General features: G+C 43.1%; 1 protein-coding gene across 1 annotated transcript in view; it reads left to right on the top strand.

The window, feature by feature from the left end:
- IPO11 (importin 11) overlaps window positions 1-27,926 on the top strand; it is a 1,257,051-nt gene that overhangs the window by 213,499 nt on the left and 1,015,626 nt on the right. The window contains exons 6-7 of the mRNA XM_029576426.1: window positions 389-521; window positions 22,947-23,005. Coding sequence (XP_029432286.1) covers window positions 389-521; window positions 22,947-23,005 — 192 coding nt within the window. The remainder of the gene's footprint in view (window positions 1-388; window positions 522-22,946; window positions 23,006-27,926) is intronic.

Genomic DNA, 27,926 nt, shown 5'->3' with positions numbered 1-27,926 from the left:
GCAGGCTATAAATTATTATAAATAAAATAAATTATACTGTAAGAAATAATTTGAGAGATTTTGTATTGATTTTAAGTTTATATCAGAACATTTTCTAGAAATAAGCGCCATCACATTTATGATTATAAAAATAGCTAATGCTGAATGCAGCAGCTGCAGAATATCTTTAGTGCTGGCTGTTTAAAACTGCTGGCAATCTGTGGTATCCTGCAACTTTCACTACTGCTGAAACTTGCAAATTTTCATAGCTTGGGTATTGTACTGGATACTAAAATCATTTTTTCCTACAGTCATATTGTTGCAGTTTGATTTCTTTGTGGGTTCACTTTTTACTTCCTTATATAATCGCTCAGTATCAATCAAGATATCTTCTTTTCTTCCTTTATAGCTGGCTTCTGGAATTTATGGTTTTGCCTGCTCTCTATGGAATCATCACACAGATACCTTCCTTCAGGAAATTTGCATTGGCAATGAATCTGCAGCTATCAATTCACTTGAAAGAACACTATTATCATTGAAAGGTAATTTGATATTTTATTCTGAAGTGTGTGCTTATTTATTTTTGTAAAGTACATCAGTATGATAGCAATAATATATGCTTTCTAATTGACCATAATCATCATTTTACACTCCCAATGATCTCACACTTAATGCTAGCCCAGTGTCTTTGTAGTTACTGCTGGCAAGTAAGTGGAAAAATGCATGTTTGATTTCTAACAGGTCTATCCAGTACCAAGCGGTAGGAAGAGCTGCGTTAGTGCCCGGCGCACCCGCGGTTGCCGCACGCACAGTGCAGCTCACCTACCGCTCGATCCTGAACTATAATTTCATGCAAATGTAAACCGCGTCTAAGAAGGGTCCATGAAGCGTTAGGCCCGCGCAACCCATTTTACTGGATAGAGCGCCTATACAGTATCCTGGGTGCGCGGGCCTAACGCTTCACGCCACGCTGGTATCTGTCATTTCAAATGTCATTTGAAATGACAGATACCAGGAAGTCGGGACTGCCAGTCCCCCCTCCCCTCCTCCCGAAGCAGGGCGCGAAAAGCAGCCTTGCTCCGGGAGAAGGGACTGGCAGTACGAAGCAGCAAAGTGACTTACTTTTTGCACCCCCCTCCGGACATCGGACGACCTCTCCTGCCTCCAGCTGCTCGCGAAGATGGACGCCTGCAAAAAGTAAGTCGCTTCGCTGCTTCACACTGTCAGTGTCTCTTCTTCCCTCCTCCCGGAGCAAGGCTGCTTTTCGTGCCCTGCTTCGGGAGGAGGGAAGAAGAGACACTGACAGTGTGAAGCGGCGAAGCAACTTACTTTTTGCAGCCCCCATCGGACCTCTCCTGCCTCCCGCTGCGCGACTTACTTTTTTTTGCAGCCCTCCGGCCATCAGCAGGAACGGATCGTGGCTCCCCTGCCTCCTGGCAAAGATGGACGCCTGCACGGGGGAAAGCGGCCCCTGTGCGTGCAATTGGCCGCTCAAGACGTGACATCACGACGTTTGGCATCACGGCATGTGACGTCACGTCTTGAGTGGCCAATTGCACGCACAGGGGCCGCTTTCCCCCGTGCAGGCGTCCATCTTTGCCAGGAGGCAGGGGAGCCACGATCCGTTCCTGCTGATGGCCGGAGGGCTGCAAAAAAAAGTAAGTCGCGCAGCGGGAGGCAGGAGAGGTCCGATGGGGGCTGCAAAAAGTAAGTTGCTTCGCCACTTCACACTGTCAGTCTCTCTTCTTCCCTCCTCCCGAAGCAGGGTGCGAAAAGCAGCCTTGCTCCGGGAGGAGGGAAGAAGGGGCTGGCAGTACGAAGCGGCGAAGCGACTTACTTTTTGCAGCCCCCTCCGGACATCGGAGGGGGCTGCAACGTTTTTTTCGCTTTTTTTTTTTTTTGCTTCGGGAGGAGGGGAGAGGACTGGGGCTGCCCCGGATACCTGCACCCATGATCGCGGCCGGGGCAGGTGAGCGGGGGGCTGGGGGAAAGCTTGCCGCCTACCCTTACCCCTGCCTCTACCGCAGGGGTAAGGGTAGGCGGTAAGTTAGCAGGTTAAACGCGTGACAAAACGGCAGGGAAAGATAGCGATAGTCGGGGCGTGGGTTATGGGGATGCTAGGGAATAGCTAATTCGCTCGTTTGCATGCAATATACATGCTGCGTGCGGAAGGGGTTGCCCGGGGATTTTAGGATGCGGTAGGAGTAGGTTAAAGGGGATTCGGGATCGCAGGAAGGGCTAATGCGGCCGGAAAGTGAGTAGAATGTGGGTTAGGAGCGGGGTAAACGTGGCCGCACTTTACTGGATAGACCTGTTTGTCAGGCTTCCTCTTAGACTGGTCTGTAGCAATTCAAGTATTACCTGTATATAAATTTATAACCGCACAAAACAAAATAAGTTGAAACATATAGGTAACAACATTTTAAATATACATAAGAAACATATAGCTAAATGTTTTAGAATATAAATGTGTGCATTTTTGATAGTCTATTTTTCTGTAAACCATTTAAATGTTCGAACAAATGTATTCATCTGAATGTTAATGCTATTAACATTTAGGCTTTCTCTATTTATTGAGAAGAAAACGTTAACAAGAAAACCCAAACAAAACCACAATATTCTCATGTAGCCTTCGATTAGGTAAAAAAATATATACTTAATACCTTCAAGTTTGGACAGGAAATTTCAAAAGGAAATTTGCAGCAGTAGATAGGACCCTCTGCTTTTTAATAAGAATCAACTTTCTATGCTGCTGTGTTTCCATACAACATCAGGAAACACAGACCGTTTTTGTCCTAGGAAACAGAACTTTTTCTGAAGCAAAAAAAAGCTTCAGAGTCCACTGAATGTCTCACTCTTGTTCGAAAATAAATGACAGGGTAGCTCTATCAGTGATGACAAACTGAGATTTATCTAAAAAGCCAGTGAGGTCTAAACTCTGGAGACATCCTAGTTCAACTCACTTTTTTTGCTCAGGAATATTTTATGCCTTTAATATCTAAGGTATATTTTCTGGAGAAAATTTCAAAAATTCTAAGCAAAACTGTTAAGTATTTGTAGTGGAGAAATTAAAGAGAAGTGCAGGTAATTCAGAAAGCTCAAGTTGACTCTTCATATAATTACCTATAATCTCTATTTTCCTATGTAATTGATTGCATCTCATTAATACCGTATTAGATTTTTGCAACTTAGAATTCTGAACAGCTAAATCAGCAATTTTTTAATCCTGTTCCTTAATAGCATTAACATTCAGATAGCTTGAACAGATAACCCATTAACAAATTCCAAAACCTAATCTTTTTTGTTGGAAACAGTTCTCTCCAAACTAGATACAGTGGGCCCTTGACTTACGAATTCAATTGGTTCCAGAGGGTTGGTTGTAAGTCAAGACTTTGTTTTCCATAGGAAATAATGGAAAAACCCATATTGTGTTCCAGACCCCTGAAAAGCACCCCTTACCTAACTATTTCTACAATAAAAAATGGTTGTATGAGGTCTGTAATTACCAGAAACACCTATACTTCCCTAGTGTACTCAACAAAATGTTATAAAATGTGCTTAGCCTACCAGAAAAAACAATCCAAGTTTGTTTGTTTTATTTATCTATCTATCTATCTATCTATCTATCTATTTATTTATTTATTTATTTATTTATTTATTTATTTAGATGTTGACATCTTTGGTTTGCAGGAAGGGGGGCGGGAAAGCAAACAGCATCGGGGGATGAAATGGAAGGTGGTTATTTTTCAGAAGGAGAGTCCCATTCTATAAGAACATCTGGAATCTGGTTTTCTGGTGGATTTTGACATGCTGTATATGACAGTGAGATAGGTCACTCGAATGCCACTCTCAAATTTCTGCACAATTTCCTTCTTCTCGATTGTGATTGCTTTCTTTATCTTTGGGGCCATTTTGAACACTTCTCTGATAAAAGTGCTGTTCTGCAGGAGAAAAAAAAAAGAAACATAACAGAAAAAACACCAACCCCAGACACTCTTTTCTTCCTACCAACCACTTCTGAGCACATCTCTTGCCCTTCAGAAAGTATTTGCCCCTTCCCAACGGCTTCTGAGCACATCTCTTGCCGTCCAGAAACTATTTTCCCCCTCCCAATCGCTTCTGAGCACATTACTGTACCTTGCCAGCTGAGTGATATCCCTCGATGTTCCCCGATGCTGTTTGCTGAAATTGCGTGCCGGGTCTGCCCACGTGCGCCTGGGATGGACCGGTCCCATTAGTAGAAGCAGCAACAGTAGCCAGCCAATCCCTGTAGAAGTCCCGCCCTCCAAGACCAAAAAAATGTGATATACAACCAATCCGCGAAAAAAAACAAAAACGCATGCACGCGGCACGCATGTGGCGGTGGTCGTAACTCAAAATTTGGTTGTAACTCGAATTTTGTTCGTAAGTCAAACCCAGACATGTTGGTCGTAACCCGAGCCGTTCGTAAGTCAAGGGCCCACTGTATAGCTGTCTATCAAGTTTCCAGAATCACTACTGCAGGCTTAGCCAAAGTTAATTAATTTTTCACTTGCAAATGTAGAGAGGACATCGCTGCTCCTCTACTTAAAACCTCCTAATCATGGATAAAAGATGCACTACCAAAAAAATTAATTCAGCTTGTGATGAGGATGGGACCTCAGGACGAAAGGAGACACATGTTTCCTTCCCAATAGAACCTGAAGACCAAGGTCATTGGCTCCTGTTCCAGGCTGTGTAACAAAAAAATGTTTCCAAAGTCATCTAAGAGGTTGAGGTAGAAGGCACAGCAACAGAAGGGATAGATCTTATGCTGCCTTTCTTAATCATCCCCTTGATGAAGTGCAGAGAAACTATGGAGAAGACACTGAAAAACCTCCAGTATGGCATGCCCCTTCGGTGTGCTGCTTCGGCACACCAGCAGATTTTTAAAGCGCCATGCTCCTACCAAAAGCATTGCGTTGGGGCAGTCCCCAGCTGGTCTTGGAGGTTCAAACACCTATGTCAGGGCTCACCCTCCCTCTCCCTAGGGTTGCGTGAAATTACTTAAGGACTATAATGGAACGGTTGTTAATTTTTATGCTGCATTGAGTGATGGAAAATGGATAGGTACTTTCGTTTGCAATTTTATTTTATTTTTCCTGGAAATTTATCAGTTTTTTTCTAAAAACAAAAGTAGGAGAAATCAGTGGAAGAAAATTACTATTTTTTTTTCCTGGTAAATATTTTTTTTGTAATATTTTTAATAAAGCTTGTGCAGTTTCAGGACTGACAAGAAGAGAGTGTAGTATAACAGTGATAGCTTTTCTTTTTTTTTTATCTGTCAGCCCTAAACCCACCCCTCACCCCCTTTTTATCCATTCCAGTATTTCCAATTATATCAATACACAATTAACGTTTGAATATCACTAGTACACATTAGGACACACTAATACTCAATGAAGTTAGTCGAAAGGCACTTCCACTTTAGTTAGGATATTAGATTCAACATCGTAAATCAGAGGGGAATGTTTTCACACACTGTGCCCAAATTTGCAGTTTCTGGCTTTGTGATCTTTTAAATCCTTCTCTTACTGATTTTCTTTCTAATAGATATAAATCCATAAAGGATGATTGCCAAGAAATCAGGGTCGTGCTTGATGGTTCCAACCATTTACACAGTATAAGCTGTAATGCCACCAAGTATCCTTTGATCAACAAAAGTTTATGGAATAGATTTAGGTCTTACCCTGTATGGACATGACCCAATAAGCAAAATTCTGTTGACCAAACTGTGGTTGGGTCTTCAATAGCATTAAAGTAAGTTTTTATCAAATTCCAAAATCCCTGTATGTCCCATAAACAATGTACCAAGGATGCTGCTGAATAGGAACATTTCAAACAAGTGCCAGAAGAAGCCACTTTTGTTGCGTAAGCTCTGCTTTGCCAAAATATGTCGGTCCATGCAAAATCCTAAAATGGACTTCCCACATAACATATTTCATTTCTCTTTGAGTCAGCATGTCACAGTTGAGAATATCATCATCTGAATTGGTAATTTTTAACTCGCGTAATCAAATATTATACAGGAACCTCCGGTATATAAATTATTTTAAATAAATAAATAAATAATCTAGAATAAATATTATGTTTCCGAGTATTATACAAATATTTATACATCATTGAAATAGACACTCTTTTTTTGTCATCAAAGGCTCCACCCCATATTCAACACCTGCTATACATAATTGTAAATTTGCATATAAACAAAATAATCATTCTCAGAAAATAAGTATTGAATACAATATTGGAAGGATTGCACTTTGCCAATTTGCAGATTTACAAATGATTTATACTTTAAATTCCCTGTGAACTGAGCAACCTATAACAAACGTGTCAATCCCGGTTCAAATTTTGGGTTGCCAACCAGTGGTAAACATAGGGACAATTGCCAATTGAGTCTCAAATGCTTCCTAATAATTTGCTGGCGTTTCCTCATATTGTTGGCCATTAAAGATTCTAAAACATAGGAGGGCAGTTCTTCATTTTTAGCATGAATTAGATATGATAAACCTAATGGACTTGTGAATTCCCTTTCCAAAAATACAACAGTTTTTTTTTTTCCCGCCACTCCCAACCATTCCCTCAATACTAGCAATAGACATGATATATTATAGAAATATACATCCAAGAATCCCATGCCTCCCTGATCTCTAGGAGTTATCAAAATAGAATACTTCAATCTAGCCTTATGTGATTTCCAAAAGAATTGAGCACATAACATCTGTAACAGCTTCAGATCTTTTTTTGAGATTATGAAAGGGGCCATCTGTAACTTATACATTATTTTAGGAATTAATGCCATTTTTACAAGAGCCAGCCAGCCCTAGAGAAGTAAATTTTGCCAACTAACCAGTTTTGTTTAAATTCCTGAATAAGAGGTTTAACATTGTAGGCATACCATCTTTGAGTATCCTTATGAACTTGGATGTCCAAATATCTGATGGTATCTACAGCCCATGACAAAGGGAAATTTGGCCATGTATCTTTCAGGAAGACTGCAAGATCCATAGCCTCTGACTTATGCAAGTTCAGTTTTAAACCTGAAAAGCTACTAAAGATGTGTACAGTTTAAAATCTTGGAACGAGTAATCCGAGCTTTGGTCAAAACCACAAACATATCATCCACATATAACATTTTCAATTCCCTCCTTCCTACCTGAATCCCACAAATATTAGTATTGCCATTGATTTTATGAATTAGAGGTTCCAATGAAATAAATAATAATGGGGACAACGGGCATCCTTGCCTAGTGCCGCTTCCCAGACTAATAAAGATGGGAGATGTGGAGCCATTAATGCAAATATAGGCCCTAGGATTTTTATAAAGAAGCTTAATCGCAGTATGATAGGGCCTCTAAAGCCAAACTGCTCCAATACAGCTAAGAGAGATTCCCACTCCACCCTATCAAACACTTTTTCTGTGTCAAAACTGACTAATAGGTGCATTTTGTTACAAGACTTAAGTGCCAATATTTACCTTCTGATATTATCCCTTGGATTCCTTCTGCTCACAAACCCAGTCTGTTCTGTAGAAACGAAAAGGGGTAAAATATGCTTGAACCTATTGGCAATAACTTTAGCATATATTTTTATATCTAGATTTAGGAGGGAGATTGGCCTATACGACCCAGGGTAAATTGGATATTTGCCAGGTTTAGGGAGAATTACAATAGCTGCCTCGGACAATGAAGTAGGCATAACTTCTTTTTTCATCATATAATTAAACAATTTGGCAAGAGAGCTATATTTTTGTTTTTGTTGTAATAAACACTGAAAAATTCCCAGAGTAAATACAAACTGAAAACTAAGGTCCCTATAAATGGAGTACTGTCCCAAACCTTTTAATTATGCAGAGGCATTAGGTAGGACTGTCTCCTGTCTCCACTTCTGTTTGCTATACTAATGTACTTGCTGACTATGCATATCAGAATTTATCCTGATACTAAAGGAATTTTTGGAGGTGAATGGACAGAACATAAAATTTACACTTCTTGCGGACAATGTCCATTTGTATCTTTAGGATCCAGTAGCTTCCCTCTAATCCTTAGCAAAAGTGCTGAATGAATTTGGTAAGATTTCAGGGTGTATGTACATTAAAGATGCATAAATCAGAATTATTGTTTAAAAATCACATAAATATAATACAGAATACTCTTTTAGGTGGTGTGAAGGATAATTAAGGTACTTGGGTATCTGTCTAAAGATTTAGCAAATTTTGGTTTTGCTAAATTAGCATCCTGCCCTTTCAAACAAAACAAAAAAAAACAAAGCTGGATCCGGTTTGCTCGTGTTATACCTTGAGTGTTTTCAATATGTAATTCAGAAACTTCTTTCATGACTTGCTTTAGCTGGTAAAACCTCAGTCCTGAGAATAATTAGGTTTTGCCTATCTCTTCATGGTTTGTTGTCTTATGTGTTTGTTCTATGAAGAAATAAGGCTCAGCGAAAAAGCTGTAGGCGATGCCTTTTTATTGGACTAATGTAATACATCTGGCACTAGCTTACAGAGGCTGTGCTTCCTTCATAGTCAGTGAAGTAGTGGAAAGATTTAATGTGTACCATGCTTATTGGTGTTATTCAGATCTACAATTTATCTTGCTCCAGTCTTTCTTCCTTATTTCTGGGAAAATCTTGGTGTTTGCAACAATTTGTTTAGTTTAACAACCCAGTTGTTAAATTGGACAAATTGTTGTGGAGTAATTTATGTAAATAACACTGTCAACAAAGTAAAGGCTGGTATAAAAAAAAAGGTCATTTAAAATAACATCTTCCTTGCCTAGCCATTATGATTAAGCGAATCACCAGTTTGATTTTATGTTGTACATTTAATGGAGGGAGCATAGTTCTCAAAGGCTAGTCACAGTTTTATTGAGTTAGTCTAATAAAGAAGCATCAGCTACAGCTTGTTTGACCCTTCTTTCCAAATGTTCAAGTGGACTAACCATAACAATCATAATACTATTTATTTTATTAACTTTTCTAGTTTACTTGCTTTTAAAGCTGGTAGTTTAATGGTAGGCAACAAAATATCACTATAATGGTGACAAATCAGAGGTTAGTTTTCTTAAGATTAATTCAGTGGATGGAACCAGTCAGCCCCTGATATGCCTTTTTGGCATGACCAGGCAATTTGTGATGAAAATAGAATCCTAAACCTGTCAACTCCATCCTGCATTGTATACCAAATGAAAAAAAATAGCTTCTAACTAGACTAAAGAACTTCAGTAAAAGGCATGTACTTTTATAAAAATTGCTTCCTGGTTGTTTAGGAAAGTGATCACCTTTAAAAATTAATCAAATGTGGATGAGCAAGTTAAGTGGAGTGTGGCCAGAGCTTTGATCTGAACAATGTTTAGATACCCTTCTATCACTGTCATGCTAAGTTTACATGAGCTAGTCATGTTTCTAAATAGACAAGCAGGGATGAATCTGCCATAATACATGGGTGATATCATCTGACAGCACCAATATGCACCCAGATCTCCAAAAACTGTTAAAATCTTACTGAGTATCAGGCCGATACAGAAAAACGTGCAGGAGAGCCGGCCAGCACCCGCTCTCCTGGCGCACGCACAGGCCACTCTCCTGGGCGCGTGATTCAGGAGGATGGCCTATGCAAATTAGGGCCCGCAGTAAAAGGAGGCACTAGGGACACTAGCGCGTCCCTAGCGCCTCCTTTTTGATAGGAGCGGTGGCTGTCAGCAGGTTTGACAGCCGACGCTCAATTTTTTCCAGTGTCGATTCTTGAACCCGCTGACAGCTACAGGATCGGAAAACGGATGCTGGCATAATTGAGCGTCTGTCTTCCGACCCGCAGGCCGATTTTTAAAAATTTTTACTTTTTTACTTTTGGGGCCTCCGACTTAATATCGCTATGATATTAAGTCGAAGGGTGTACAGAAAAGCAGTTTTTTCTGCTTTTCTGTACACTTCCCCGGCACTGGCAGAAATTAATGCCAGCCTTTGTGTATCGGCCCGTATGTGCGGGAGTTCCCGCATGCGAATGCTGCCTTGTGAGATCCTCTGTTTTTCTTCATTCAAGGTAATGAATGGACATGTCCCAGTCTCTCTCTCTTTCAGTATTTTGATTTTGGCCTTTATCTGCTTCATTGCATCTATTATTGCTGCTACTTTAAAACTGCTGTCTGTCGTCGTCTTAGATTTTCCATACTTTATTTTATTTTTTTTTTAAGTATTTCTGAAAAATGTTTGGAAGAGCCATAAGCCAAGTCAGTGGTTTTAAAGTATATGTTTATGGGCACACAATCCCAAACAATGAAAGCTCCCTCCTCTCAATAATCACAACAAAACTGTATCATATGAGAGATACAAATCTTATTAAACCCAATCCATACAAAATATATTCAAAACTATTAAAAAATGTGCTGCTGTCCACAAATTATTTAATACAAGCCGTTAAGCCCGTTAAAACGGGCTACATCCCTCTGTCTCTCACCTCCCCCTCATTCTCTCTCCCCTCACTCTTCACCACCCCCTACCTCCCTCCCACCCTCCCTCACCCTCTCCTCCCCACCCTCCCTCTCCTCTCACTCAGTCCCTCCCCCTCACTCAATCCCTCCCCCTCACTCAATCCCTCCCTCCCACTCAGTCCCTCCCTCTCACTCAGTCACTCCCCCCCCCCCCTCTCTCCCTCCCTCCCTCTCACTCACTCAGTCCCACTCACTCTCCCTCAGTCCCACTCCCTCCCTCTCTCTCCCAGTCCCACTCCCTCTCACTCAGTCCCACTCCCTCCCTCTCACTCAGTCCCTCCCCCCAGTCCCTCCCACTCAGTCCCTCCCTCTCACTCAGTCCCTCCCTCACTCAGTCACTCCCTCCCACTCTCTCTCCGTCCCTCCCTCCCACTCAGTCCGTCCCTCCCTCTCTCTCTCTTCTCCCTCCCTCGCTACTGGCCGCTACCGCCGCCCACCGCCGCCGCCCGCTACCGCCGTCGCCGCTGCTCGCTACCGCTGCCGGTACCGCCGCCGCTCGCTACCGCCGTCGCCGCCCGCTGCCGGTACTGCCGCTGCCGCCCGCTGCTGCCACTGGACGCCACCATTTTTTTTCTTTCTGACGCTGGCTCAGACCGACGTGCTCGCCCGCACATGCGCGGTAGAGCTGGTCTCTACTGCGCATTTGCAGCACGTCGGTCAAGCTTCGTTTATCTAGTAAGATAAGGAAGATAGTATCAGAATGACTGTGCTTATGGTGTAATCCACTGTCTCTTGCCCACAAAGGGCCGCAGGCAGTATCAGCATTTATAGCACTGTTACTATAATCATTTACTGTCTCCTTATAGAAATTGTTTTATTTTATATTTTCCAAAAACATTTTTATTATTTATCCAAAAATCTCGTTAAATATATCTGAAAAATTCTAAAAATATTTTCATTTATGGCACCTCTTTTCTCTTATATTCAATATATGGCTACCATGCAGCTCTTTAGAAATTCACTATATATAAAAAGAGATAACTTAGCCGAATTAGTTGTTCAAATATCTCATAATTCCACCCGATATGGACCATGTTTCGGCTAAACAAGCCTTCAGGGGAAATATCATCTTACTGTAATCAAAGACATCTGCCCGATATTCTCTGTAACTAAAAACATCAAAACCACAGTGTTACCTCTTATCCAATATCACACCTTCAACCCCATAACTTCAATAAAGAATTCATCTTAATTTATACTAATAATCTTTGTTATCTCTCAAGTTTATTCCAAATAATTCTCTTGGGAAACTCACTATCCACTCTTTTTACATATAGTGAATTTCTAAAGAGCTGCATGGTAGCCATATATTTAATATAAGAGAAAAGAGGTGCCATAAATGAAAATATTTTTAGAATTTTTCAGAATAATTTAACAAGATTTTTGGATAAATAATTTAAAAAATGTTGGAAAATATAAAATAAAAAAATTTCTATAAGGAGACAAATGATTATAATAATAGTGCCATAAAGGCTGATACTGCCTGCGGCCCTTTGTGGGTGAGAGACAGTGGATTATACCATAAACACAGTCATTCTGATACTGTCTTTCTTATATTAAATAATTTGTGGACAGCATGACATTTTGAATAGTTTTGAATATATTTTGTACGGATTGGGTTTAATTAGATTTGCCTCTCATATGATACAGTTTTGATATGTTTATGGGTGCCATATGTCCATCACTGATGCACACTCCATCTCCTATTGCTTCCTTGGCCCTGATGATGATTCCTCTAGTTTCTAAAACTGATTGGATGACATTGAGTGTGTAGCAGTATTGTACCCTCAAAATGAAGCCCTGAAGAAGATGCTGGAGTGTAAGCGCCAGAGGTGTTGGTGTGAGGCTGAACAGCAGAGCCCCTCCTTGTACAGGAATGAGGCATTGTCAGACTCATGATTTGAGACCCTCCAGACATTTCTTCCTTTTATCTGAGGGATTGAATGTGTGCTCTGGATCTGAAGGATGCTTATGTGCACATTCCCATTCTTCCCACTTACGAGGAGTTCCTCAGGTTTGTGGTGAAGATTGCATACTACTAGTATAGGGAGTTTTCTTTTGGCCTCTTGGCAGTCCTGAGTGTTCACCAGATGTCCAGCAGTCATGGTTGCACAGCTTCGTCTGCAGGGAGTCGGTATGTTCCAGTACCTGGATGATTGGTTGGTGAATGGTCCATTTCTGACAGATATTCTGATGTCCCTTTGCTTTCTTTGACAGAAAGGTGTTAGTTATCTTAAGTCATGTTAATAAATTTATTCGACTTCTCTGGTCCCTGGGTTTCCTGGTAAAGTTCTGCAAGTCCAGCTTGATTCTGTCTGGAAAGAATTCAGTTTATAGGAGCTTGGATAGCCTAGCTTCAGGAAAAGGCTTTTCTTCTCAACAAAAGAGCCAGAATGTTGATAGGCCTCCAAGATCCTTTTTACAACAGGACTGGGCTTTGGCAAGGTCACTCCTGGATCTTTTTGGATGCATGGCTATAGTGTTGCACATAATTCCTCTGACTCTTCTGTACATGTGGAGTTTTCAGTGGACCATCCAAAACCAGTGGAATTGGCTTTATCAACTGTTATCCCACCATATCTCTGTAACTTTCAAGATAAGAGCATCCCTTCAGTGGTGGATGAATCTGGTTGTTCTAATTTTGAGTCTTTCCCTATGCGTTTTGGCCATCAAGTGATCTCATTTACTGATGCTTCCACCAGGGATGGGGAACATATACCACGGCTTCATGGACCTAAGCATCATAGGTCCCTATTGGAGAGTTATCTGCAAATCAACCTTCTGGTGCTACAAGTAATCGTATATGCTTTGAAAGGTTTTTTCACCTGCTCTTGGGAAAAAGAATCTTGATGCAGATGGAAAGTCATGTATTCATGTTTTGTGTTATCAAGCATGGGCTCATACATGCTCTGCAAGGAAGCCTACCGAATCTGGTCATCAGCCAGTTATCACAATGCCCATCTCCAGGTAGCCTACTACCTGTAATTGAGAATTCATTGTCTGACTCTCTCAGCAGAGTGCTATGGTCACAGAAGTGATCTTTGGATTAGGGAATTCTAGAGAATTGTTTACTAGCTGGAGAATGCCAGTGATCATCTATAAGGTCAAAATGTTGCTCAGATGCATGGAGCAAAACAAATTAGCTCCTGATGCTTTTGTGCTAGACTGGAGTACAGATCTGCTCTGTGCCTATCCAGCAATTCCTCTTATTACCAGGACTTTCCAGAAGGTACTTCAGAACAAGGTGAAGGTAATTCTCAATATCTCTAGACTGGTTATGGCTAGTGTGATAGCCATATCTTGTCTGTGGTTCAATTTCTGTTTCAATTTGGGATGTTTCAGACTTATCACACAGGAAAAATGGCAGGCTTTGCCATACAAACCTTCTGTCATTGGCCCTAATTGTATGGATTTTGAACATACAGTAGTCTCCTCCATACTTCTCTATAAGGAAGTAGAGAATGTAATGATTTCAGCTAAGAAGCTTTCAACCAGAAAATCCTACAATTTCAAGTAGAAGAGGTTTTCATTATGGTGCCGGATCAGCCAGCTGGATCCCTTCTCCTGTAGTCTGAGGAATTTACTTCATTATCTGTTCTTCCTCTCATCTGGCCTTAGCACCTTTCCATTTGAAGTTCATTTGTGCTACTGTGGCATAATAAGAGTATGTTGACTGTAATCCGCTGAGATTGTTGGATCAGAAGAATAACAATTGTTGAAATAAATAAGCAGGTGGAAGGGGTTCCGATCTCTCTTCACTGTTAGTCTTTTGATGAATTATAATACTATGGCATGCCTTGTGTCCTCACTGTAGCTATTGCTCGACTCATGAAAGCTCCCTTTGAACCTCATGAGTCAGTTGACTTGAAGTTTTGTACCTGGAAAGTGTATCTTGTTGCCACCACTTTGACATGAAGAGTGAGTGAATTACAGGCTCTGGTTTCATATTCATCATACTTACAGTTTTTAGACAACAGAGTGATCTCCCTAAATTCCTTCTGAAAGTGGTGTCTGCTTTCCACATCAATCCAGCTGTTTTGCCAGCTTTCTTTCCAAGACCATATGTGCACAAAGGAGATTGGACTCTTCACTTACATTGGGCTGTAAGAGAGCTCTGGCATACTACCTAAAGAGGCTCAACCTGACCATCAGGCTTCTCAACTGTTCATGTTCTTTAATCCCAATAGAATGGGAAGGGCAGTTGTAAATGAGCTCTTTCTAATTGACTAGCACATAACAGTATAGGACTGTATCACATACTGTTGTCTGCTGGCTGACTTACATTACAGACTAGTAAAGTTTATGGTGTCCTCAGTGGCTCATCTTAGGGCTACTTCCATTGAGGACCTATGCATAGCTGTTACATGATTCAGTTCACATATTTACATCCCGCTGATGTCTTGACAATACAACCTGGAGAGAGAATAACTTTGGGCAAGCAATTCTGCTCAGCCTGTTCACCCTGTAGTCCAGTCTCTACTATATGGCCTGGGCTGTCTGTTTTAGTACTTACTGTGCAGTGCAGCCTTGAATGTGAATTTATTAAAATGTATTATCCACCTCGTCACAACAGGAGTTTCATTTTACAAAAAATATTCATAAAATAAAAAAAAATCCAAATATAAAAGATACCAAAAAAAATATGTACAACCAGTAATAAATTTGGTACTCCATATATGTTATGGCTGATTCATACCTGCTTGTCAATGAAAAAAGCAAGTTTACATACCTGTAAAACAGGGTTCTCTGTAGACCGCAGGATGAATCAGCTATACTTAAAACTCACTACCCTCCCTGGAGTGTTGATTATTTTGCTAAAGCTTAATCTCTAGAAGAGACTGCAGGATTCACGAGTCAGTATGTACGTACTGGAACTCCCACACAAACTTGGTAAGATTTTTACCGAGGTTGGAGAGAGTGGTCAGTGGTGGCTCTGTCGGTTGACATCATTCAAGCATTATGGCTGAGTCATCTTGTTGTCTATAGAGAATCCTGTTTACAGGTAAGCTAACTTGCTTTTTTTCCCCTTTTTCTTGGGTTACTACAGTGGGTATTAGTAATAATAGATATGCCACGTTCCATTCCTTTGCAGCAATTTTTTGATAATTTGGATACAGCAGGGATGAGGCAAATTGTGAAGGACCTACCCATTGGTTAGGGCACACTCTGGACTAGGTATTATGTTCTCAATTTATGTGGTTGCAAAACTTATTAGAGAGAAGAATGATTTCACCTGTCGTATAGTCTGATCATTTTCTTTGTTAGGGAGTTTTGACCTGCTGACTACCCCAATTACTGATTGTAAAGTAGGTAAAAAGATAAGGACTAGAACTGATCCTAAGTCCTTTATGAATTTATGGGAAGAGTACGATTTCTCTGATAATTCTGAATCTCTGGAGGTAGAGGAATTAGTTGGGTGTTGGTTTGATCAGTTAAAGACGCCGCATAATCAGTTAGCGCTGTAACATCCAGTGGTATGTAATTGCAGTAAACAACATTTTCAATGGTTTACTTTAGTTTTCTTTGATATACAAAAGGAAGTTCATAGAATGGAGAAAAGATGGAGGAGGAGAAAATCAGAGTGTAGTAGGGAAGAATATAGGAGTAAATTGAAGCATTATAAGGTTGAGACCAAACAAGCAAAGGAGACCTTTTATACATCTCAAATCTCCTCTGCACTCAATTGACCAAAGGAATTTTTTTTTATAGTTAACTCCATGCTAACAAAAAAACCCCCAAAAAACGAAAACCCGCGCTTAATGAAATAGAGGTAGTTGACTGGTGATGTACTTGCTGTCTTTTTTGATCAAAAAGCTGTGGCATTACATAATTCTGTCCTTGAGTCTACTGTTAAGCTTCTGGGATATCTAGAACTGAGACACAGAGTTGAGTGATCTGAGTTCAAACAGTTCATGATCTACCAAATATGGTCTTGGGGCTTAAGTCCTTGCATTCTCCAATTCCATTTGGGCTACTGGTTAATCTTTCTCCCATATTTTAAATACTATTATTAAATCACGAGCAATGGAGTCGTAGCCCAGTGGTCAGAGCAATAGGCCCTGAACCAGGGAAGCCAGGGTTCAGTTCCCACTCAGGGATTGCTAAGGCAAATTACCTCTCTCTCCAACAACAATAAATGCAGGGAATACCCTTTTCCACGGGAAGATCCTGTCAGACAAATCTGACTTTTTTGACTGGGTAACCAAGGAATTGGATCGAGGAAGATCACTCGATGTCCTCTACTTGGATTTCAGCAAAGCTTTTGATATGGTCCCACATAGGAGACTGAATAAAATGAGAAGCTTAGGAGTGAGTGCCGAGGTGGTGGCCTGGATTGCAAACTGGTTGACGGACAGAAGACAATGTGTGATGATAAATGGAACTCTCTCTGAAGAGAGAGCGGTTTTAAGCGGTGTACCGCAAGGATCGGTGTTGGGACCGGTCCTGTTCAATATCTTTGTGAGCGACATTGCAGACGGGATAGAAGGTAAGGTTTGTCTTTTTGCGGATGACACTAGGATCTGCAACAGAGTGGACACGCCGGAAGGAGTGGAGAGAATGAGACAGGATTTAAGGAAGCTGGAAGAGTGGTCGAAGATATGGCAGCTGAGATTCAATGCCAAGAAGTGCAGAGTCATGCATATGAGGAGTGGAAATCCGAATGAACTGTATTCGATGGGGGGAGAAAGGCTGATGTGCAAGGAGCAGGAGAGAGACCTTGGGGTGATAGTGTCTAATGATCTGAAGTCGGGGAAACAATGTGACAAGGCGATAGCTAAAGCCAGAAGAATGCTGGGCTGCATAGAGAGAGGAATATCGAGTAAGAAAAGGGAAGTGATTATCCCCTTGTACAGGTCCTTGGTGAGGCCTCACCTGGAGTACTGTGTTCAGTTCTGGAGACCGTATCTCCGAAGGGACAGAGACAAGATGGAGGAGGTCCAGAGAAGGGCGACCAAAAAGTTGGAAGGTCTTCATCGAATGACTTATGAGGAGAGATTGAAGAATCTAAATACGTACACCCTGGAGGAAAGAAGGAGCAGAGGTGATATGATACAGATTTTCAGATGCTTGAAAGGTTTTAATGATCCAAAGATAACAAACATTTTCCATTGGAAAAAAATCAACAGAACCAGAGGTCACGATTTGAAGCTCCAGGGAGGAAGACTCAGAACCAATGTCAGGAAGTATTTCTTCACGGAGAGGGTGGTGGACACCTGGAATGCCCTGCCGGAGGAAGTGGTGAAGACCAGAACTGTGAAGGACTTCAAAGGGTCGTAGGATAAATACTGTGGATCCATAAAGTCTAGAGGACGTCAATGAAGAGTGGGTGGCTAGCGGGTATGACGGCTACTACCTGGAGATAATAACCTTATTCAATAAACATACACACGGTTAATGCGACTCCAACATTGCTCTAAGCTTCAAAGGCAAGTGGAAATGTGGAAAAAAGGATTTGCATTCACAAAAAAGCGGGGAGTAGCTTGCTTGTTACTGTGGTTACTACCCCAAACCAAATAAGTCTGATACTATATCCAGCATAGCTCTCTGCTTCAACGGCAGGGGAAAAAGACCGATACTTCACTTTCAATGCATATTCAGCATAGCTCTCTGCTTCAACGGCAGGGGAGGAAGACCGATACTTCATGCATATCCAGCATAGCTCTCTGCTTCAATGGCAGGGGAGGAAGACCGATACTTCATGCATATCCAGCATAGCTCTCTGCTTCAACGGCAGGGGAGGAAGACCGATACTTCATGCATATCCAGCATAGCTCTCTGATTCAATGGCAGGAGGAATGAAGAAAAGTGGATCTATATACAGAGAACAACCAACAAGGACTGAATTACATAGTCTGGGTAAACAAATAAGCATGGGTGTAGCTTGCTTATTGAGGCGGTTACTACCCCTAACTAATTAAGCTAGATATTTCACTTAGATGCATTTCCAATACTGCTCTCTACATTAATGGTGTGGGTGGAAGGGAAATAGAACCAAAAGGTTACTAAGAGCCAAGAGAAACAGATAAGTATGAGAAGAAAAAAAAATGTGAAGCTTGCTGGGCAGACTGGATGGGCCGTTTGGTCGTCTTCTGCCGTCATTTCTATGTTTCTATATTTCTATAATTCCAAAAGTTCTTTAAAAAGCTATTGTGCAACCTATTAAAAAGGACAACACACTGCCAGGTGCCAATTTTACAAATCTTTGACTGGTTTCTAACTTACCCACTGTGCCAAGCTTTTAGAAAAATGGGTTTTGCATCTAGAGGAGTTTTGATAAGTAGCTGTTGACTACTTGATAAGTGGTCAACAGCTGGGTTTTAGAGAAGGTTGTGGCACGGAATGCTTGCTGGTTTCCTTATTAAATCTTGTGCTTTTGGAATTGGACAAAGGTTACTCTGATGATACAGTTTGATATAGCAGCTGCTTTTGATTCTGTTTACCATGATATTTTAAGTCAACTTGGTTCTATCGGTCTTACTTTGGTTGTACTGCATGGTTTAGTTCATTATATCTGATCATCATTATCAAATTAATTCTCATCAAATTTTTTCCTCTTGGAGGGCCATTTCATCTGGGCTCCAAAAGGGTTCTGCTCTGTCATCAGTACTTTTGAACATTTATTTACATTCCTCAGGAGCTTTGTTTTGTACACTTAGAATTTATTATATATATGCTGATGAATTGCAGTTTATACTGCCCTTTTCATCAGATTATCTGCTGTGTGAACGAAAGTTTGATTGTAAGTTAAAAATTCAGTCTTGGTTCTCCTAGGGCAAGCAGGATGGTAGTCCTCCCACATGGGTGACATCGGATGGAGCCTGACACGGAAAACTTATGTCAAAGTTTCTAGAACCTGTTCCACTGAATCAGTGGGGGTGGGGGTTCTACTCCCGATATTTTTTGATTCCAAAGAGAGCAGGGGAGCTCTGTCCTATTCTAGACTTCAGGGCTTTGAACAGGTTTCTAAAAAGAGAAAAATTCAAGATGGTTTCTCTGGGCACCCTGATTCTCCTCCTACAAAGAGGAGATTGGCTTTGCTCCCTAGATCTAAAAGACGCGTACACCCACAGGAAGTATCTGTGCTTTGTGATCGGCGAGCAGTATTTTCAGTACAGGGTATTGCCGTTCGGCCTGGCCTTGGCCCCTTGAGTCTTCACTAAGTGTGAGACCATGGTGGGTGTGTACCTCTGCAGGTTAGGGATGCATGGTTCCCCTACCTGGACGATTGGCTCGTCAAGAGCCCAGCCCAGGAGGGAGCAGTATGTTCTCTGCACTTGACGGTTCAGGTGTTAGTCAAATACCCGAAGTCTCATCTTGACCCGTCGCCTAAGTTGGACTTCATTGGCGCCAGGTTGGACATGGCTCAGGGCCGAGCGTATCTTCCCCGCAAACAGGACTCAAGTTGAGGCACATTGCGAGAGTGTTTTACCAGAGCTGGCAGGTCTTGGCGTGCCGCATGCTGCAACTCTTGGAACACATGGCCACGACAGTCCATGTTACTCCCCTAGCTCGCTTGTATGCACAGAGCTCAATGGACCTTGTGTTTCCAGTGGCGGCAGGCCACATAGGACCTCCACATCTGCATCCGGGTTACTCTGCCTCTCCAGGACTCTGTCTTGGTGGAAGAGTCTGGCGAACTTCGACCAGGGGTGCCTTTTCAAAGTCCCCCTGCCCAGATTATGCTCACTATAAATGTATCCAACCTGGAGTGGGGTGCCCTTGTGGAGGGGCTCTGCACCTATGGCTTTTGCTCTGCCCAGGAAGCACAGTGTCAGATCAACTTCCTGGAGCTCCGCTTGATCCGGTAAGTGCTCTGGGCATTCGGGGATCAGCTGATCAACAACGTGGTTCTGATCCAGACCAACAACCGGGTGTCCATGTAGTACATCAACAAACAGGGAGGTATGAGATTGTTCCCCCTGTGCCAAGAAGCCATTCATATCTGGACTTGGGCTCTGTCGCAGGGTATGGTGCTTCAAGCCATTTACTTAGCTGAGACGGGGAATGTGATGGCGGACAGGTTGAGCTGAGCATTCTAGCCCCTCGAGTGTTCCCTGAAACAAGAGGCAGCTGATCGGTTCTTCCGCCTATGGGGCCACCGGATGTGGATCTTTTCGCATCCCTCTGCAGCAGGAAGGTAGATCTGTTCTGCTCCCTGTCCAGGGGTACGGCAAACCAGCCTCAGAGGCCTTTGCCCAACATTGGGTCAAGGGCCTTCTGTGATAGTATCCTCCACTTTCCCTGGTGATGAAGACTCTCTCTCAAGCTCAGACAGGACAGGGGAAATATGATCCTCATGGCCCCCCATTGGCCAAGGCAAATCTGGTTCTCGATCTTATGGGATCTCTCCCTTTAGCAACCAATCAGTCTGGGGACTTCCCCAGATCTCATCACTCTGGACCGGGGAAGGCTGTGCCATCCCAAGCTTCCGGGCCTTGTGCCTGATGGCCTGGATGTTGATTCTGCAGCCTTTTGACACCTCTGATGATGTGTCTTGAGTCCTGTTGGCTTCTAGTTAGCCTTCCACTAGGAAGTCTTATGACCAAAACTGGAAGAGGTTTTCAATCTGGTGTGAGCATCACGACCTGGATCCATTCTCTTGCTCTGCACCAAAGCTGCTTGATTTCCTCCTGCACCTTTCGGATGCTGGATAAAAGTCCAACTCTGTTAGAGTGTACCTGAGTGCTGACAGTGCCTTGGAAATTCAGTTTTACTCTAATGTGATATTAAGACCTCATATTAGATCCCTGGCTAAATATGTATTTTTTAAATTGGAAACCAATCACCCTTTAAAGTCTTTAGTGTCTCCCTTGGATTTTCATCTGTTTGTTCAATCTTTAGTAGGGGTGTGCTTACAAGTTTTTTTCATCCCCTTTTTGTTTTCGGGTCTGGGGAGGGCCATTTTGGTCCACTCCCCGGATCGGAAAACTTTTATTGTGCTATTTCGTGAAAAAAAACAAAACAAAACAAAAAAAATCCCACCCCAACCCTTCAGATTTAATTAATTACAATCCCCCACCCTCTTGACCCCCCCAAAAAAAACTTGCCTAAAGTCCCTGGCGGTCCAGCGGGGTCCTGCTCTCGGGCCGTCGGCTGCTAGTAAACAAAATGGTGCCGTGGCCCTTTGCCCTTACCATGTAACGGGCTATCAGTGCCATTGGCTGGCCCCTGTCACATGGTAAAGGCTATTGGCGCCATTTTGATTAGTGGCAGCAGACGGCCCGAGAGAGGGAGATCACTCCCGGGACCCCGCTGGACCACCAGGGACTTTAGGCAAGGTTTTGGGGGGTCGGGAGGGTAGGGGATTGTAATTAATTAAATCTAAAGGGTTGGGGTGGGTTTGGGGATTTTTTTAATGTGCCCTTTCTGCCCCCCCCCCAAAAAAAAAAAAAAAACGATGATAAAACACACAAAATTTCGTGGGGTTTTTCTATCATTTTCGGGGACCTCCGAACCGTGACGAAATAGGAAATATTGTCTATATTTCCTATTTTGTCACAAACGAATGCACATCCCTAATATTTAGTGTTGTCAAAAATAGATTACTGCAGTATTTTATTTGTTGGGTTACCTAAAAACTTGCTGCATGTCTTACAGTTAATCAAAAATGGTGCAGCTGGAGTTTAATGGGCCAAATACTCTGACCATATTACACCAGTGTTATGTTTTTATTATTGGTTCCTCATTGAGGAATGATTAAAATTTAAGTTGTTAACCTTACTATATAAATCTTTGCACCGTAATAATTTCCTACTTGCAGATCTGGTTGACCTTTATATGCCGTCGAAGTCCTTGCATTCTGAAGGTCAATCCCTTCTCAATATATACCCTCTGTCTCAAGCTTCAACAAACCAGACTTAGAGCCTTCTCTCAAATAGGTCCAGTTTTGTGGATTAATTTGCCTGCCTCATTAAGAATGAGAGACTATACATTTTTTTTTAGAAAGTATGTTAAATCTTATCTTTTTAAATTGGTTTATTCAATTTAAATTGTATTTTGTGCATTGTACTTTTTTTGTATTAATGTTGTTTGATATGCTTATTTATTTGTGTAATCCACAATATTCAGTCTGGAACTTGATTTTACAGAATATAAGCATAATAAATAAGTAATCATCTTTTTTTTTTCCCCGGTTTTTGTTGAAGCCTTTATGCATTCTTGGTGCCAGGAATGGGCATCCAGACCATCGAGCCTAGAAGATAGCTCGTGTATTTTGAAGATTAAACTAAAATACAATTACATTTTTTCCCCCCATGAAAAAACTATATAAACCCTGTGTGTCTGTGGAAATTTGCTGATAATTTTATCATTTCTTTTAAGTTTATGAAGCAAAGTATAAATATACTTCTATTTCCAGCTTAGCTGTTCAAGAGATTTACTATCAGTGAGAAAGATGATATGTAAAGAATAATAAAACCCAGAAAGAAAGTGTAAAACATTTCATATATTTTTCAGTACTTCGTAAATTGACCATTCATGGTTTTGTTGAACCTCACCAGAATATGGACGTGATGGTAAGTAGTACAGAAGTTAAATCAAACCTTTTTCATATCCATTGGAAAATATTTAGTACATGCCAAATGGATTTCTGAATTGGTAACAATCTAGATGTTACGGTTGCTGTATTACATATGTATTTGAAGCTGACCAAGACTTGTAAAGAGTAGAAGCATGAGTAACTAGTCTATAATCATTTTCTTGTTTAATATATGACCACATTTTCTAATTTTTCTTTATCTCAAATTGCAAAAGTCATTTGTAGTTTTTCTTTGTTTATTTATCTGATTTTTAGATTACTCTTTTCAGAACTTCAAAGCAGATTACATTCAGACACTGTAGTTTTTTCGCTGTCCCCAGAAGACTCGCAATCTAAGATTGTACCTGAGGCAATGGAGGGTAAAGTGACTTGCCTAAGGGCACGAGAAGCAGCAGTGGGATTTGAACCTTGTCTGCCTGGTTCATAGCCCCTGCTCTAACCGCTGGGCTACTCCTCAATTTTCCTATATCTAGTATTTTAAATAGTGAACACATTTAAAGTGCCACCAGTGTTTTCAGTTTGAAATTCTTTAAATAAATATTATGAAACAGTTCGATCATACCTTTTAAAAACAGGGAATACCTTATTGGGGGGGGGGGATGGTATTTTCCAGAGAAAAACAATGTAGGTCTCACTTTGTAAAGGATAAAAAAAAGCAATCTCAGTGGGAGAAGTTTATTTCCTAGATTCTAATCCAAAATCCTTTAAAAAAAACAAAACCAAAAAACCCCAAACAAAAAACCTCTAAAAATCCTGCATTTTTGCATTCATAATATACTTAACGTTTTGCATTGCTTCATTTCATAGAGGCAGCAGGTGTTGCTGTTTTGGCCCTGCTTATTACAGTTGTTACTGATGTGTGGGTGTAAAGCTTTTTTTCTAACATATTATGACAGAGAATCTTCCTTGCAATGTTGTACATGCTGGATTATATTAGATGTAGTGATGCCTTGTTTATTTTCATTACAGATATAGCTTTCTAAGTGGATTGTTGCAAAAATGCTTCTCAGTGTAAAGTGTCTTCCTTAAAAATTGCTGTAGAAATGAGCTATTTAGTTTTTATAATGGTTATTTACTGTTTGGTTAGAGCAGCAGGCTGAGAATCAGGGGAACCAGGGTTCAAATCCTGCTGGTCCTTGTTACCTTGGGCAAGTCACTTCACACTCTCTCTCTCTTGCTTCATGTGCAAACATATTGTAAGCTTTATTGGGACAGGGAAATATTAATAATACCTCAATGTAACGTGCCTTGAGCTGCTAGTGAAAAGGTGTGAGCTAAATCTAATTCCCTGTACATACCAGGATCATTCCAGACGGGGGCTTATGTCCCCTGTCCAGCAGATGGAGTCAGAACACAAATTCCCAGGGGAGGACCCATATAACCACGCCTCCCCTGTAACAGCTCTCTGTAACGTTCTGACTCCAGCAGATGTGAGCAGGGGACTTGTGGTCCCCAGCTTGTTAGCTTAGGGCTACCTCTTCAGGGGGATCAAGTTTAAAAAAAAAAAAAAAAGTAGGAAGTTTTAAATTTACAGTTTAGGTCACTTTGCTAAGGCTCCTCTTATAGCAGGGGGAGAGCTCTCCGCTGGTGCTGGCTCATCGTTCTCTAGCCTGGTGACTTGCTGACAGGCTGTTGCCTGTTTTCTTTCTTTCTTTTCTCATTTTCCTCACTGAGGGCTCAGTTGGGGTAAGTGTATTTTTGTTTCATCTTCTTTTTCAGCAGAAGACTGCAATTTTTGGACTCCGTTCGGCTCTCTGAGGTGAAAGTCGGTAGCGCCGGCCTCTCCCTCCTGACCCAGGTTTTCCCCCCTCCCTTTTGGGGAGCGACCGACGTCCCGACCTGCGGCCCCGCGAAGCACCATTCCCCGGGGCCGCCTGCTGTCAGGAGGGTAATTCCCCATCAGTTCTTCTTTAGGTCGGTGGGGGACCGCGGCAAGCGTCCGTTGCCGGGTCGGCGCTCATTTTAGGCGCGAGCCACCTGTAGAGCCTCCCTCCCCTCTCTCTCTCCCTGCGGCGCCTTGTGAGGGCTCCGACAGGGCCGGATTATTTTCTGAAGAGGGTCTGTGCTCAGGCTGTTTCCCTGAGGGGGAATGTGCGCCAGTTACTAGCAGGGATGTTCGAGCTGCAGACCGCGTGGGAAGGAAGCGCCAGGCCCCGTTCCCTCTCAACGTGGGAACGGTGGCCATTTTGTTGCAAGATTCTGATGACGCGCTTTCTGAGGAGGGACACGGATAATCCATTCCCCAGTTCTAGGCCCGTTTTGGACCCTTACTCAGAGTCTAATCCTGGTAGGCAGAGGGGGGATCCCCCGGGGAGGTGACCCCTCAGGATGCCAGGCCTTTTCCCCAGAATTCATAGTCCTGATGCACATGGCTTTTCTTCAGAGCAGAGACATGACTTTTGGGACCTGGGGACCCTCTCCCCCCAAGATACCATGTCCTGCCCCCCTCCTGGGTGGGACCCTCCCTCAGGCTCGCCCCCCTTTAGTAGGCGGGGGAGCGAAGACAATCTCGTGGTCCTACCGAGACACCATCGATGATACAGACTCCGTCGGGGGAAGGACAATCCCAGGACCCTGACGTGGAAGACCCCTCCCTGGTGGCCCAGGTGGAGGGCGACGACACTAGGGTCCTCCGCATCTTCCAAGCGGCGGAGTTAGATGACCTCATTTCCTACATCCTCCAGGAAATGGATATTGATCCCCCTCTGGAACCGTTGCGGCCTGACCCGGCTTTCAAGAAGGGGGACCCCTTCCTAGCAGGACTGCGGCCTCTAGCCAAGTCTTTTCCCACTCATCACAAGATCTTTTAAATAAATAAATAAATCTTGCAGTTGATCACTCGAGAATGGGATTCCCCGGAGGCCAACCTTAGGGTCGGTAGAGCCATGGAAAAATTGTATCTTCTGCCGGCTGATTTTTTGGAAATTCTCAAAGTTCCCGCCGTAGATTCTGCGGTATCAGCGGTCACAAAGCATACCACTATTCCTGTCACTGGAGGGACGGCGTTGAAGGATATGCAGGATCGGAAACTGGAGGTTTACCTCAAGCGTATCTTTGAGATCTCGGCCTTAGGGATGCGGGCGGCTATCTGCAGTTCCCTCGCACAGCGAGCGGGTCTTCGGTGGGTGCAGCAGCTTCTCACCTCCCAGTCCTTACCAGACACTGAGGCTCACCAGGCGGACAGACTGGAAGCCGTGGTTGCCTATGGAGCAGATGCTTTATATGATCTTTTAAGGGTCCTAGCCCGACCCATGGTGGCGGCGGTCTCAGCGCGTCGGCTCCTTTTGGCTTCGCAATTGGTCGGCTGATGCCTCTTCCAAGACACGTTTGGGGTCCCTTCCGTTTAAGGGTAGGTATCTTTTTGGTGAAGACTTGGATCAGATCATCAAGTCCCTTAATGAGAACGCGGTGCACAAGTTGCCCGAAGATCGACCCCGTTCGTCAGGATCATATAATTACTCCAGAAACTGTTATCATAATCAGCGGAGAGCGCGTCCTCAGAGGCAACAGCCACCTCGGGCTCCCTCTTCTCGTTCGCACTCCTGGAACCGGCCCTTGCGTGGGCGCCGCCAGGGTAAAGAAGCGCAGGGTGCTGGTACATCCGCTAAATCTACCCAATGATGCCAGACGGACCCCCAAGGTGGTCCCTCGACTGGGAGGGTCGCCTTGCTCTCTTCTACGAAGAGTGTGTCCAAATCACATCGGATCAATGGGTTCTGGATATTCTAAGACATTGGATTTTGTTTGCGCTCCTCGGGACCGGTTCCTGTTTTCCCCTTGCGGGTCCTTATTCAACAGGGAGCCGTGCGGCAGACCCTCGATCGTCTCCTTCAATTGGGGGCCATAGTGCCGGTGCCAGCCGCCGACCTGGGCCAGAGGCATTATTCAATCTACTTTGTGGTTCCCAAGAAGGGGAAGGTACTTCTCGTCCTATCCTGGATCTCAAGCAGGTCAACCGGTCCCTCAGATCCCTCGTTTCCGCATGGAGACACTCCGTTCAGTGTTAGCGGCAGTTCTTCCGTGAGAATTCTTGGCTTCGTTGGATCTCACGAGGCGTATCTCCACATACCAATTTGTCAAGCTCATCAGCTTTACCTACGCTTCAAAATTTTGGGTCAACACTTCAGGCATCCTTGTGCATCCTTACCTAGACGATTGGCTCATCCGTGCAAAGTCACGAGCTCAGTGTAACCTCGCAGTCGACAGAGTGGTACAACTTCTCCAATCTCTGGGATGGATTGTCAACTTCACCAAGAGCAGCCTGGTCCCGTCCCAGTCGTTGGTTTTTCTGGGAGCTCACTTTGACAACAAGAATGCCAGGGTTTTTCTGCATCCGGACAGAGTTCATTCTCTGCGTCAGCAGATTCAAGGATTTATGGCACTCAAGACACCCACTGCCTGGGACTACCTGCAGGTACTGGGGACCATGGCCTCTACCATCGATCTGGTTTCTTGGCCATTCACGCATCTGAGGCCTCTGCTGAGATCCCTACTCTCCCGGTGGCAGCCAGTGTCGAGAGATTTCCAGGCAATCCTTCCGATTCCGAGAAGAACCTTCATCAGTCTCCATTGGTGGCTGGAACTGCGGCACCTAGCTCAGGGGGTGTTGCTGGAGGACCCGGATTGGGTGATTATCACCACGGATGCCAACCTCACAGGCTGGGGAGCGGTCTGTCGGGACAGCTCAACCCAGGGTCGATGGACGGAGGAACAGTCGAAGTGGCCCATCAACCGCTTGGAGACCAGGGCGGTCCGTCTGGTGTTACAGGGTTTCTTCCCCATAGTACGCCATCAAGCAGTCAGGGTGCTATCGGACAAGGCGACTACAGTGGCGTACATCAATCGCCAGGGAGGCACGAGAAGTCGGTTGGTCTCTCTGGAAACCGACAAATTGATGG

This window comes from Rhinatrema bivittatum, chromosome 1 (genome assembly GCF_901001135.1).
Source record: "Rhinatrema bivittatum chromosome 1, aRhiBiv1.1, whole genome shotgun sequence".
In the NCBI taxonomy this organism is placed as follows: Eukaryota; Metazoa; Chordata; class Amphibia; order Gymnophiona; family Rhinatrematidae; genus Rhinatrema; species Rhinatrema bivittatum.
The sequence above is the reverse complement of the archived record's forward strand: the minus strand, read 5'-3'. Positions and strand labels throughout refer to the sequence as shown.